The sequence below is a fragment of the Sparus aurata genome, chromosome 22 (genome assembly GCF_900880675.1).
Source record: "Sparus aurata chromosome 22, fSpaAur1.1, whole genome shotgun sequence".
Lineage (NCBI taxonomy): Eukaryota > Metazoa > Chordata > Actinopteri > Spariformes > Sparidae > Sparus > Sparus aurata.
The window spans coordinates 21,458,898-21,473,730 of record NC_044208.1 but is presented as its reverse complement, the minus strand read 5'-3'; the positions used below and the strand labels follow the sequence as shown (position 1 = coordinate 21,473,730).

At 42.1% G+C, this 14,833-nt stretch overlaps 1 protein-coding gene across 1 annotated transcript; it reads left to right on the top strand.

Annotated features, from left to right (window-relative positions):
- The first annotated feature begins 1,354 nt into the window (after positions 1-1,354).
- On the top strand, positions 1,355-11,183 carry rp1l1b (rp1 like 1b). The gene has a single exon (XM_030404898.1). The coding sequence runs from the start codon at positions 1,355-1,357 to the stop codon at positions 10,160-10,162; it is 8,808 nt and encodes a 2,935-aa protein (XP_030260758.1). The 3' UTR covers positions 10,163-11,183.
- Positions 11,184-14,833: the final 3,650 nt, after the last annotated feature.

The window sequence follows — 14,833 nt, the reverse complement described above, 5'->3', positions numbered from 1 at the left end:
ATCAAATGCTTCTGAGGCTTGTTCTGGGAAAAGTAATGGCGCTCCTGATGAAGGAGATGGTGAAGATGAATCTCAAGACAGAGCACCGAGTGCCATGTCAGCTAAAACTGCAAAGTCGACTATTTCTGCCAAATCTACAAAGTCAAAAGGACTCAATGGTCAAGCTGAAGAAAATATATCTGATCATGAGGAACATGTAGAGAGAGCTCCAAGCAATTTGTCAGTCAGATCGGGAAAATCAGCAAAGTCAAATGTTTCTAAAACATCGAGAAGATCAAAGATTTCTGAAGTTCCCTTGGACGATGCTGTTGACAATCCTGAGGACAGAATTGTTGAGGCGGAGAGTGAAGGTAGAGCATTAAGCTCAATGTCAGTCCGGTCAGACAAGTCAAAGATTTCTACAAGATCAAATAAGTCCAAATGTTCTGCTCATGTTCCAGCTGAAGAAAGCTTTGAGAGTCCTGATGAAGAAAATGGTGAAGAACAAACTGAAGAAAGAGCACCAAGCTGCATGTCAGCCAAATCAGTCCAGTCACATGTTTCTGAAATATCTATTAAGTCTGCAGAGAGAGCACCGAGAGCCATGTCAGCTAAAACTGCAAAGTCCCACATTTCTACAAAATCTATTAAATCAAATGCTTCTGAGGCTTGTTCTGGGAAAAGTAATGGCGCTCCTGATGAAGGAGATGGTGTAGATGAATCTCAAGACAGAGCACCGAGTGCCATGTCAGCAAAAACTGCAAAGTCGACTATTTCTGCCAAATCTACAAAGTCAAAAGGACTCAATGGTCAAGCTGAAGAAAATATATCTGATCATGAGGAACATGTAGAGAGAGCTCCAAGCAATTTGTCAGTCATATCGGGAAAATCAGCAAAGTCAAATGTTTCTAAAACATCAAGAGTGTCAAAAGTTTCTGAAGTTCCCTTGGACTATGCTGTTGACAATCCTGAGGACAGAATTGTTGAGGGGGAGAGTGAAGGTAGAGCATTAAGCTCAATGTCAGCCCGGTCAGACAAGTCAAAGATTTCTACAAGATCAAATAAGTCCAAATGTTCTGCTCATGTTCCAGCTGAAGACAGCTTTGAGAGTCCTGATGAAGAAAATGGTGAAGAACAAACTGAAGAAAGAGCACCAAGCTGCATGTCAGCCAAATCAGTCCAGTCACATGTTTCTGAAATATCTATTAAGTCTGCAGAGAGAGCACCGAGTGCCATGTCAGCTAAGTCAGCAAAGTCCCACGTTTCTACAAAATCTGTAAAATCAAATGCGTCTGAGGTTCGTTCACGCAAAACTACTGGCAATCCTGATGAAGGAGATGGTGAAGACGAATCTCAAGATAGAGCACTGAGTGCCATGTCAGCTAAAACTGCAAAGTCGACTATTTCTGCCAAATCTACAAAGTCAAAAGGACTTGGTGGTCAAGCTGAAGGAAATATATCTGATCATGAGGAACATGTAGAGAGAGCTCCAAGCAATGTGTCAGTCAGATCATCAAAATCAGCAAAGTCAAACGTTTCAGCAGTATCTAAGAAATCAAAGGCTCCTGACATTCCTACTGATCACATTGATGACTCTCCTGAAGAGGCAAATGAAGAGGAACCCGATGAAAGTAGCTCAGTAAGTTCAATGTCAGTCCATTCAGTAAAGTCAAATGTTTCTGCAAGATCGAGTAGGTCAAAATGTTCAACTGATGTCCCAGGTGAAGAAAGCAGGACCAGACCAAAGTCACATGCCTCTGCAGTATCTATGAAATCAAATGTTTCTAATACTGATCCTGATACTAATACTGAAGACAGAGCAGAGAGTGCAATGTCTGAAGAGTCATCTATTTGTGTGGAAAGAGCATCAAGCAACATGTCAGTCAAATCAGCAAAGTCAAATGTTTCTCAAAGATCTGTTAAATCAAAAGCTTCTGTCAACCCATCTGAACACAGTACTGAAACTGCTGAGGCAGAGAATGAAGGGAGGGTGAGCTCAATGTCAGCTCATTCAGTCAAGTCAAATACTTCTGCTCAATCAAAAAAGTCAAAATGTTCTGATGTTCCAGCTGAAGAAGAAGAAGGCTTTGAGAGCCCCAGTCAAGAAAATGACAGCGATCAAACTGAAGAACGAGCCGCAAGCTGCACATCAGTCAAATCTGCTCAGTCTCATGTTTCTGAACGATCTCGTAAGTCAAAAGCCTCTATTGTTACCACTGATGATGTGGCTGAACATGAAAAGACAGAGAGAGCACCAAGCGTCTTATCAACTAAATCAGCAAAGTCACATGCTTCAGCAAAGTCTACAAAATCAAACACATTTGAAGTTTGTCCGGGTGAAACCACTGCCATTTCTGAAGACGGGAATGATGTAGAAGAATCTCAAGAGAGAGCACAGAGTGCGATGTCAGCCAAATCCACACAGTCGGCCATGTCTGTGAAATCAAGTAAGTCAAACATCTCAGCTGCTCCAGCGGAAGAATGTAATACAGAACATGACAATAATGAAGAGAGAGCACCAAGTAGCATGTCCACTAAATCAGCTAGATCTGTTAAATTTGCTGGCAATGCTGGTGAGGAAAATGCAGACGCAGAAGCTGAAGAGAGATCACCAAGCACCCTGTCAGCTAAATCAGCCATATCTTACAAATCAACGCATTCAAAAATCTCCGCTAAGTCAAGAGCCTCTAATGCTCCAGGGGAAGAAAATCATGAGGAGACTGTAGAGCGAGCACCAAGCAGTACCTCCATCAAATCAGCAAAGTCAAGAAAGTCACATGTTTCAGCAGTATCAAAGAAATCAAAAGCCTCTGAGGTCGCTGCTGAGGAAGACATTGCTGACAAAAACACTGAAGACGACACTGAGAAGAGAGCAATGAGCTCCATGTCTGCTAAATCAGTAAGGTCAAATGTAACATCAATTTCTACAAAATCAAAGGCTTCTCGTGGTCCTCAAAATGAAGAAGCTGCAGAAGAAGATGCGACTGATGCTGACGAAACTGAAGAGAGACCACCAAGTACCATGTCAGTTAAATCATTAAAGTCAGATATGTCTCTGAGGTCAAGGAAATCAAAAGTCTCTGATCAGACAGCTGAAACTGAAGAGGTAGATCAAACAGAGAGGACTCCAAGTGTTTTGTCGTTGAAATCAAATGTTTCCTCGAGAACCATGAAGTCCAACATATCTGGAATTGCTCCAAGTGAAAGGACAGAGCATAATGAAGAAAATGTTGAAGAGCAATCTGAGAGAGCTCCAAGTGCCATGTCAGCCAAGTCAAAAATGTCAATGAGCTCAAAGAAGTCAGAAATATCTGGTGTTCCTGCAGATGAAAATACTCATGAAGAGCAGGAGAGAACACTTAGCCCTGTGTCAGCGAAATCCAAACGGTCCGAAATATCAGGCAGGTCGGAAGTCCCTGCAGTGACCGTCGAGGAAAGTGAAGACAGAGCACCTACCAGCATGTCATCGAAGTCTAAAGTTTCAGCACGTTCAAAGAAGTCAACAACATCTGAGGGTAAAGAAAAGAAAAGCGAAACACGGCCACGAAGTTCTTTATCTGTCAAGTCAAATCTGTCTGTGAAATCTCGGAAAGCCAAAGCACTTGATATTTTAACAGATGTGGAAAATAAAGAGGAGTTGTCCACAACCCTTGATGTTCCTATCGAGGAGAAAGCCAGCAACTCTCCAAATAATGCAGAGGAAGTTGTGAACCCTGAAGGCAAGAGTAATCCCACATCCAGCTTGCAAGAGGAAGAGAAACAACAAGATACAGTTGATAAGAGGAGTTTTCACTCTAAGACAACCAAGTCAAGCAGGCCAAGCACAAAAAATGCAAATTCTAAAGTTATTCCCAAACCAACGTCTGTTGCCAATTCTGCTGTGTCAGAATCCTGTCAGAATGCACAACAGCCAAAAGAAAATAAGCATCGAGGGATCTGTCACACAGAGTCCACCGAGAGTGATATGTCACAAACTCTGTCCAGTTCAGATTTTGTTAAAGAGCCGTGTGAGACTCCAGCCGATGGGGAATCAAAATCCGGTGGGTCGAAGGGGAGAACAAATGGTCCACTGGAAGTGAAAGACATTCGTAGGAGCGTCACTGATAACAAAAGTGACAAAAGCAGCAAACGCAGTCACAAGAACACAAGTGCCGATGATTTTGATTTGGTCCCATCCAGCCTACCAAATGCATCCCCCACTGAGGTTGTGAATGAATGGCTGAAAACAATACAAGCAGACGGTGATGCATGTGACATGGAGGAGTTCGATGAAAATTGTGGACAAAAAAATGGCCACAAAACAGAAGAAGTTAATAGAATGGAGGTTAATGAAAATGATGATGAGAATACCAAAAAACAGAATGAAGGAGTTGCAGTGAACAGTAACAATGACTGCCAAACAAGCACAGAGGCACCAAATGAAAATGATACTGAAAGACATGATTCCTCAAAAATATTTGACTCATCCATACAGGTGATGAAGGTACTTTTAAATCCTAAGCTTGACAGATGTAATAGTCTGCCAGAAATTTCTCCAGTGTATGGACGTAAACTGAGCACTTCAGCCAGAGGTCTTCTGGATTGCCTTGTGAAGTTGCAATTAATAGACAATAATCCTAAAAATGCAAATGAAAAGGATGAAAGATACAAAGAGCTGATGAATATACTGCAGTCTCTTTGGCTTTGTGTTCCTACGGAAAAAGAACATGCAAGCAAGAACGATGATCCCCGTTTTGTGGATGATGAATTCAATCGTACGTCATCCTCTGGTGTGGATGTCAACAGTGGCTCCACAGGCTCTGGGAAGAGCAGCGATGGTGTGAATGGTGATGCATCTCATCCACATACCGGAGCAGATACATTAACGAAAGTACAAGAAGTCTGTGAAGATGAAGCAGAAGTTGATGCTCAGTGGACATGTGAAAAAGTAGAAGGAATGAATGCAGAAAAAGAAAAAGAAGATAGTCCAGCAACGGATGAGACAATCAGAAGCAATGATAGTCCAAGAGAGCTACCTGAAACCCCACCCTCCTCACAAAAGAGCTCAGAAAATGACAGCAATGGGCAAAAACTTCCAGAGGAAATTGAAACAGAATGTCAAGAAACCTCCAGTTCTGAGAGTCCCCCCTACGTTCAGGGATCTCAGTTAGTCAAAAGGATTTCTCAAGATCCTGACCCTGTTTGGGTCTTAACCTTATTAGCCAAAATAGAAAAGCAATTCATGACGCATTATATCAATGCAATGAATGAGTTCAAATTCCGATGGAACTTAGATGATAATGAGCAGCTTGACATGATGATAAATGAACTTAAAAGTGAGGTCCACAAAAGAATCCAAAAAAGTATAGACAAGGAACGAAGGAAAATTCAAAGTCGAGCAGGCCTACCTAGACCTCCCAAAGAGGCCATGTCTCGTACTTCAACAACACAAACGGAAGAGAGGAGACGGAGGCTGAAGATTATGGTAAAGCAATCAACTGATCCCCAAGCAGAGAAAAGTGATGATTCAGCCACAGGCACATCCTACAGTGACCAGCGCAGTGAAAACGACGATGAACACTGTCCATGTGACACATGTGCTAAGAAACAATTGATATCTAGGCCGCTACTTCCTGCAGAAGTTCGGAATACTGCACCTATTGTCATGCACTTTGACCTAAAGAGGATTCTAGAGATGAAGAACGCTGACCCTGGCAAAACACAGGCATCTCACTCTGAAAATGATACTGAAAAAAATGCAGCAGAAACACTTGTTGAAAATGTCCTTGTCAATGCTTTAAGAGAAGTGAGATGTGATGCAGTACACTGTGAGTCTGAAAACAACTTGACTGTAGTGGCAGCAGATGAAGAGGAAGCAAATTATGTGTGTCGGGAGGACGTGTCTGAAGACAATGAAGCCAAAGACATGGACACAGCCATGCATCTTCATGATACAGAGGAAATATCTAAAACAGAGGATGAAAAGGTAGACATAGGCAGAGTTGAAGAGGAAGGGACAGAAGCAGACATAACTGGAGATATGTTAGAGGAGGAGGATGCTGAATCCACCAGAGCTGAGGATGACAATGCAGCAGAAGAGACTGCTTTGGTTGCATCAACGGACGACCAGCCTGAGGAAGAGGAGGCTGTGGAAGTGGCAACAGTAGAAGAGAAAGCAACAGATGAGGAATTTTCGAAGGAACCAGCAGAAGAAGGAGAAACTGATGATGAGATTGTGGCAGAAAAAGAGATCGCTGTCACAAGCGAGGACGAGTTAAAGGAAGACACTGCTGAAGCCACCACAGCGGAAGATGACAATGCAGTTGAAGAGAGTGATGTGGCAGCTACAAATGATGATGAAGCTGACCAAGATGAGTCTGTGGAAGCAGATAATGAAGAGGAGATTCCTGCCACTGAGGCAGATGACTCTATAGATGAGGACGGCACAGCCACACTTGATGAATCGTCAAAGGAACCAACTGAGTTTGCAACAACTGAAGATGAAATTGCTGCAGACACAGAGATTGCTGCCACAAGTGAAGATGAACTTGAGTCTTCTGTCGGAGATGAAAACGCAGCAGAAGAGACAACTATGGCAGCTACAAGTGAACATGAATCTGACAAAGAAGAAGCTGTGGAAGCGGAGACAATTGATGACGAGGACATTGCTGCAACCAGTGCATATGAGTCTGCAGATGAGAGTGATGACATAATAACAGCTGATGAATTATCAAAAGAACCAGACGATGAGATGGCTGTAGAAGATGAATCAAATGATGAGACTGCTGAAGATGAAATTGCAGCAGAAGAGGCATCTGTGGCAGACTTAACTGAGCATGAATCAGACAAGGAAGATGCTGTGGAAGCAGAGACAGTTGATGATGAAGAGATTGATGCTACTAGTGAAAATGAACTGACGGAAGAGGCTTCTGAAGCCAGCCTGGCTGAAGATGAAAATGCAGCAGTAGAGACCACTATGGCAGCCGAAAGTGAACATGAATCTGACAAAGAAGAGGCTGTGGAAGAAGGGGCAGTCAATGATGATGAGGAGATTTCTGCCACTAGTGCAGATGAGTCTGCAGATGAGAACGATGGCACAATCACAGCTGATGATTCATCTAAGGAACCAGCTGAGGAAACAGCAACTGAAGATGAGATGGCTGTAGAAAAGGAGATTGCTGTCACAAGTGAGGATGAAGGAAAGGAAGAGACTGCTGCGGCAGACACAACTGAAAATGAATCTGAGAATGAGGAAGCTGTGGAAGAAGAGATTCGGGCCACCACTGCAGATGAGTCTGCAGATGAGAACGATGGCACAACCACAGCTGATGAATCGTCAAAGGAAAAAGCTGGAAAGGCAGAAACTGAAGATGAGATTGATGATGAAGAAGAGAGTGCTGTCACAGGTGAAGATGAATCGAAAGAAGAAGCTGCTGAGGCCACACCAGCTGAAGATGAAAACGCATCAGAAAATGTGGCAGACACAACTGAACATGAATCTGAATGTGAATCTGACAAAGAGGAGGTTGTGGTAGCAGGGGCAGCTGAAGATATGGCAGAGACTGCTGCCACCAGTGGTGATGATTTTGCAGATAGTTTAAATGCCACCCCAGATGAAGAAGACAGTGCAGAGGAAAATGATGCTACTGGCAATGAACTGTCAAAGGAACCAGCTGAAGACGCAACAACAGAAGACGAGCTTGTCGTAGAAAATGAGATTGCTGCTACAAGTGAGGATGAACTTAAGGAAGAGACTGCTGAGGATGAAGATGCAGAAGAGGCCACTATGGCAGCCACAAGTGAACATGAATCTGATGAGGCTGTGGAAGAAGGGACAAGCAACGATGAAGAAAAACTTGAGTCTGCAGATGACAACGACACAACTGATGAATCATCGAAAGATCCGGCTGAAAAAGCAGAAACTGAAGATGAGATGGCTGCAGAGAAAGAGATCAATAATGAGAATGAACCAAAGGAAGAGACTGCTGAAGATGACATTGCAGATGAAGAGAATGCTGTGGCAGCCACAACTGAAAATGAATCTGACAAAGAAGAAGCTGTGGAAGCAGACATGGCTGACAATGGAGGAGAGACTGCTGCCACCAGTGATGAAGATTCAGCAGAAGATGCCACCACCAATGAAGATGAGACTGCAGCGGAGACTAATGCCACTGGTGATGAACTGTCAATGGAGCCATCTGAAGCAGCAACAACGGAAGATGAGACTGCTGCAGAAAAAGAGACGGATGCCATAAGTGAGGAGGAATCAAATGAAGAGGCTGCAGAAGCCACCGAAGTTGAAGATGAAAATACTGCAGGAGAGTCTGATATGCCAGCCATAACTGAAGATGAATCAGAGAAGGGTGAGACTGTTGACGCAGGGACGGTTGAAGATGGAGAGCAGACCACTGCAACAGATGATGAAGACGACACTGCAGATGACACTGCAGAAAATGATAAAGCAATGACAACTGAAGATGAAAGTGTTGTGGGAAAAACTGAAGATGAATCTGACAAAGATGCAGCTGTGGAAGCAACCAGTGCAGATGAGTCTGAATCAGATGAAAAGGGCACAACTGAAGATGAGATCACTGAAGCCCTAGAGGCTGAAGAAGAAGATGTGTCAGAAGATGTGGCGGACACCACTGAACATGAATCTGACAAAGAGGAGGCTGTGGAAGCGAGTGAAGATGTGGAGGACACGGCAGCTAGCAGTGAAGATGATTCTGCAGAAGGCATGGATGCCACCACAAATGATGATGAAACCACAGAGGAGAATGATAACACAGCCAAAGCTGACAAACTGTCAAAAGAGCCATCTGAAGAGGTCGTTCCCACGGATGATGAGGTCACCAAGGAAGAGACTGTTGAGGTAGCCTCTGCCACAGAAAAAGAAAATTCATGTGAAGAGGAAAACAGTGAAGCTGGTAATGAATCAGATGAAGAGGCGATGGAAGAAACTACAGATGGAGAAGTACTTGAGCTACTTGAATCTGCAAGAGAAGAAAGCTCCAAAGCTGTGACTGAAAATGAATCAGAGGAAGACAGCGATGAATCAGCCACTGACGAAAATGAATCAGCAAATAACACAACAACAGATGTAAATGAGAGTGCAGGAGAAGAAGATTCATCACAGGTTACAAATGATAATGAATCTGGAGAGGAGCTTTCAGAAACAAAGCCTGAGAATGAGACTGTTGATGAAAGTGCAGCAGAAGATGAAAATGCAGAAGAGGGAAACTTGGCTACTGATGAAAAGGAGACTGAACATGATGACGCGGCATCAGAGGCAGGATCACCTGAAAGAATTGAGGAAAGCAGTGCCACTGAAGATTTTGTCAAAGAAGATGCACAAGGTGAAGATGAGGATCATAATCAAGAATCAGAGGAGGCTGAAAATGATGGAGAGGAATCTGCTGAAAATGGAAGTGCAAGCGCAACAGGTGAAGACTGCACAGAGGCTGCAACAACAGGAGATGAGATTGAAGACACAGCAGAAGGAGAATCTGAAGAGCCTGAAGCGACAGGGAATGAGATCACTGAAAGGGAAGAATCTAGTGAAAATTCAGAAGATAATTCTGCAGAAGAAAACATACAGCAACTTGCCGAAGGAGCAGAGGTAGAGGTTGTCAGTGAATCTAATCCTGACAAAGACAGAGAGACGTGCAAAGAAAGTGACGCTGAAGATAATGGTGAAGATGTTTTAACTGAGAGGCACAATGAAACAGAAGGGCCTGATGATGTGGCGGTGCTGAAGCCAGACAACGATGAGGATGAGGAAGAGGAAGAAAAAGAAACAGTGGACAATGAGGATAACGATGAACAGACTGAAACAAAAAGTAAATGCGTTAGCATCCCAAATGGAAGCCATGATAATGATGAAGACAATGTCGAAGTGTCCAATAAGGAGGAGGAAGAAAATGAGACAGGCAATGAAGACTGCAATGGAAACCAGGGAGAATCAGCTGATGGAGAAGACGAGGCAGAGGAAGATTCAGATGGACCAGAGGATGAAACTGACAAAGATTTTGTTCCAAGCAAGACAGATAAAAAAGAGGCAGCTAGAGGAGCACCTCTGGAGAAGACATTAATCCCAATAGATACTTTGATCAAAATGAGTGCAGAATCTGAGGAAGGCGCTTATGCCGATGTTGAAGATTCTGAGCCTGAAACAAACAGCCAAGAAGAAGTTACAAGGCCTTAGTCAAAGACTTTAAAAAAGATTTCATCATAAGTTGACTATGTGACTCTGGAAAGGTTCAGGGGAACCGCAGGTAGACGAGGAGTTGAAGATAAGACAGCTAATAATATTGTTGATGACTGTCATTTTGTTTGTCAGAGGAGACCTAACTGGAACTTGAAGAAAAGGACTGATCTAGATTATTCTCATTTCTAACATGCACAAAAGAAATGCAAGCACTTTTTTCAGAATAAACAAATGCACAGCTGCTGATCATACAGTTCTATGATAAGGGAATCTTGAAAACTTGAATGTATATACCGTAAGTAGGTGGTTTGCAAACTTTGTACGCAAATCTAAATGATACTTGTTTCCTTGCACTATAAGTATTAAGAGTATTTATAACATTCTACTTACTGCAACTCTGAGCCTCAGTCAGAACATGACACTAATTATAGACTATGTTTTATGGTATATTGATAGATATGACTGTTACATTAATTGAAAATGTCACAAATGCTGTTACATTTTTTGCAGGATTAAGTAAGACTCTGAATGTATTTTATCTAATCAAAGGTATTCTTTTGAGACTCTTGGTTTCAAAGTAAAAGACTTCAAATACTACAATATTATATATTTTTCTAGTTATTGTATTTTTCTGGAAAGCCAGAAGATGCAGATAATATTCATTTTGAATGTTTAACTTAATATTGTGCAGATACAGTCCTGTTCATGGCATTAATTTAGCTCTGGATCTGAATAAACAGGGCGGTGGTTAACATCAGCGTGAGCATTTCTGCCATTCCATTGGATAAACTGAATTATAGCTTTAACTGATTCCTAAAAACAGGTGAACTTTGGAAAGTAGAAAAAGTAATGTCAGGGTTTTATGTATCATGACACACTCTCCTATTCTTCTGTGTTTTAGATCATTCAACAGTGTTTATCAGTAAGAAATAACATCCCTCTCTTGTGTTACAGAGGTTATTACCTTTGCTGAATGTACTGTACTTATTGTGTCTGAAATTAAATGATTTTAAATTCCTTTTTTGTTATTCTTTTGTAAGACATACTGTTGAAATTGAAAACAAAAATCAAACGGATGATTTATAGATACACAAGTCACTTTCCTTTTATGGATCTTGGCTAGTTGTGCACTAAGAAGCATTTAGGTGTGTTTTTTAATAAATGTATGTGATATCGGATCAGTGTGTAGACTTATGCACTTGCCGACACATACCCTGGTATAGGTTTCAGAAAAACCTTTAAAAAATTTATAAAATGAAAATTAACAGCCTGCTACAGAGGTGATGCACTACTGATGCAGATTCACAGCGTCACCTGGAGAGACTTTCTACAACCAACACTAATGAAAATCAAAACCTAAATGTTTGTTTTGATGGGTTATTAAATCTATCAGTGCAAAAGTGACTACAAGTAGTCTCAACAATTTACTTTGTTGTCCAAGATTATTGGAAACATATCTAATAGATATAGCATAAATGTAATCAACTTCTTAAGGGGAGATATGGTGAACAAGTGCGTGTCTATTGAGACTTCATTCATTCCCCTTCTTCTGTGAGCCCCATTAGACACAACTGATGGATGTGCCGCTCTCAGAGTTTTCCATTTGCAGTCTCTTGTGGTCATGTGACATACATAATTGGTGTCACTCTGATTGACTGCATAACACCACAGTGAGGGCCAGGGGCCACTCTCCTCGAGCCTTCATATGCGACGAGAACATGACGCGCTGCCTCTGAAGTCCTTTTTGCTTGCATGTGCTGCCTGCATTCAACAACTATGGAGAACTCTGGGAAGTATACTTCCTGTCATAGAGTGGGGAAAAAATCTATAAGGGCATACTTAGCCTATCTTGGCCCAAGCTTACTGTCAAAATGGAGCTTCACTAGCAACCAAGAGAGCCTACATACGGACTGTAGTAAGGAAAGATAGCTTTAAGCTAGCTGTGTAGCTCATAACACTTTTCAAGCTGACTGTTTAGTTTTACAGGCCAACAATTTACTGTATGGTTGAATCTGTTTCCAGACAGCTAACAGTCAGAATTAGCAACTAGCTGGTATAAGAAAATACAAATTATCTATAATAATAATGCATAAAGACCAATTATGGGACTTACATTCATCCTCTTCCAGAAGCTCCATTGGGATCTTGCTTGGTAGCTGCCGGTTGTGTCGGTAAGCTAACATGCTAGCTTGATAGTCTGAACCAGCTAGTTACTTGTACGGGCTTTTCTGAAGGCTTCTCTGGGTTTCTACTGCTCCACTGTGCCAAGACTGAAAAACACCTTAAAGAGACTTTTTTTTTTTTTGTCTTTACTAACAGTTGTGTACTTATATTATCTTAAACATTTCCAACAATGTTCAAACCCAGAGACTTTGTTGACAGTAAAACTGCATAGCATGTTGCTATAACTACAAATGAAAAGACTTACAATACCTTTAAATCATTCCCTTGCTCATGGACATTTCTTCCTGAGCCAGGTAGATAGATTTTTCATTGGCAATGGAGGCTACTTTACAACGAAGACAACTCCCATGATCCCATATTACTTGTGTCTTTTGATCAGAGACCCCTGGTCAAATAAGATACATACATACATACTTAGTGTGTGTTTGATGGCTGGTACATCTGCTCAGGTGTTTTCAATTAACAAATATGGCTAATTAGAACTCTGAGGTTCCAGGTGGGTGGAGCCAATTTGGGATTCAACCATTTTCACAGCGACAGCAATGACATTTTTGTTATATCAAGCACCAGAACCTTAATTACGTTATTATTATGTCTCTTTTTTTGACATTTGGGGTGATCTCACTTTTTCTATACTTATATATGCTAAATTATTATTTTTAAAGATACTGGCTGACCACAGTCATGGGATCTGCTGTTAGTATAATGTGACATTGCTCCTCAAGGAGGAAATGTTCTAAACAGTACTTAATAAGATGGGAATCCAAACCTGTTTTAAAGTATATAATGATAAACACTTTAGTTTCTAATTGAATTACAATGATAGTATCCCTCTACCTGATATTAAGCATTCCTTATTCAATTTTATTGCTGCACTTTTGTTTGATCGAGATGCATTCAATCCTCAAATCTTCTGGAAAGGCGACGAGCTTCTGAGGAAGCACCTGCTCGCGGGCACAGAGCTATTTCCACGGTAAACACTGGAAGAGTGAGGAACGTCATCCGGAGCACAATAATAAGGGGCTTTCCCGCAGCCATGTTTACCTCAGAGCAACTTGCCTCTGGAACAGCTGCACTGACTGGCTCCCACCTACATTCCTGCAGTCTTTTAAACAAAGAGTCTGACAGGTGCCCTTTAACTGCGAGCAAAATACAGTTTATGATACTTAAGGAGAGATAATAAAAAACACAATAATGGATAAAAAGCTGAAAATTAAGCAAATTAACAATATAGAGGCTAGAATCTTAATGTAAATGCACTAAAATGTATTTAAATATGCAGAAAATGCTACCGTTGCAGTTAACCCCACAAATAAAACTACAGCACAGTTTCACTCGTGGACTTCACGTCTGCTGTCTAACGGAGGGAAAGTGAAGCTCTCCCGAAACTCATGAACATCCCGGTGTTCCTGAGGTAAAGCAGGAGTGCCTGTTGAATGCATGAGAGAGTTCAATTGTTCCTTGTTTATTGACAATCACTTTGTCTTTCAAAAGGCGAATGCAGGAGCGAGACCTTCTCTCACTCCATGTGTGATAGAGGATAGAAAAGAGTTCCCACACAGACAGGAAGTCTAAGAGGGGCCTCTTGTGATGTAGAGGGGGATCAAAATTGAGGAAAGCGTGTGCCTGTGTGTTGATACATGCGTTTTGTCTGAATAAATCAAAGCTTTGAAACGATGCTGAATGAGCACTTACAGTTCCATTTCTAATATATGTTTTATGTAATGAATGTCCTGTTTGGCCACACACTCACACACAAAAAAATCCAGAGCACCCTCTTCAGCCTATGTGCAGACATTTTTTTTCTTCCTCTTTTTTTTTTTTTTGCCACATGCAGTGCACACTCACATTGATGAAGGGAATTGAAAGCGCCCATTGGCAGCATGTGCACTTTTGGCGCAGAGGTGGCCAGGACCGCATTAGTAAAGGGGACCCACGCTCCCGGCCTTTCCCACCGTTGTTCAGGTTATCCTGTGGGGCCACTTATGACCCTTCTGCAGGCAGGATGCAATGTCTGGGGACCCCAACAGAGCAGTACACAAGCATCCGCCAAGGCCCTGGGAAGAAAACAAGGGCTGATGGAAAACCAGAAGAAGGGGAGTATAAAGAGAAACAGCAGTTAGTAACCAGGACGCACTCAATAACACTCACTGTGCACCTGCAGCCTCTATGTGTGAGTGTGTGTGTGTGTGTGTGTGTGTGTGTGTACAGTGAAGTGAGGTTGTTCCTTCAGAGAACTACAGCACAGCACAGTCCCCACACACAGCACAGGTGGTCCAAACAAAAACCTGTGAAGTGTTGCCCAGAGAGTAATATCCCCGCGTTGCGTGTTGTATAAAACCCCCCATAGGAAACAAACACTTCCGGTGCCGTAAGATTTATTGTTCCCCCCGCACTTACAGGTTACAACGTTCTCTGAATGATATCTTCCTCACATTGGTTCTTTGATTCCTAATAACATCTCGCGGTGATTTAGCATTGCAA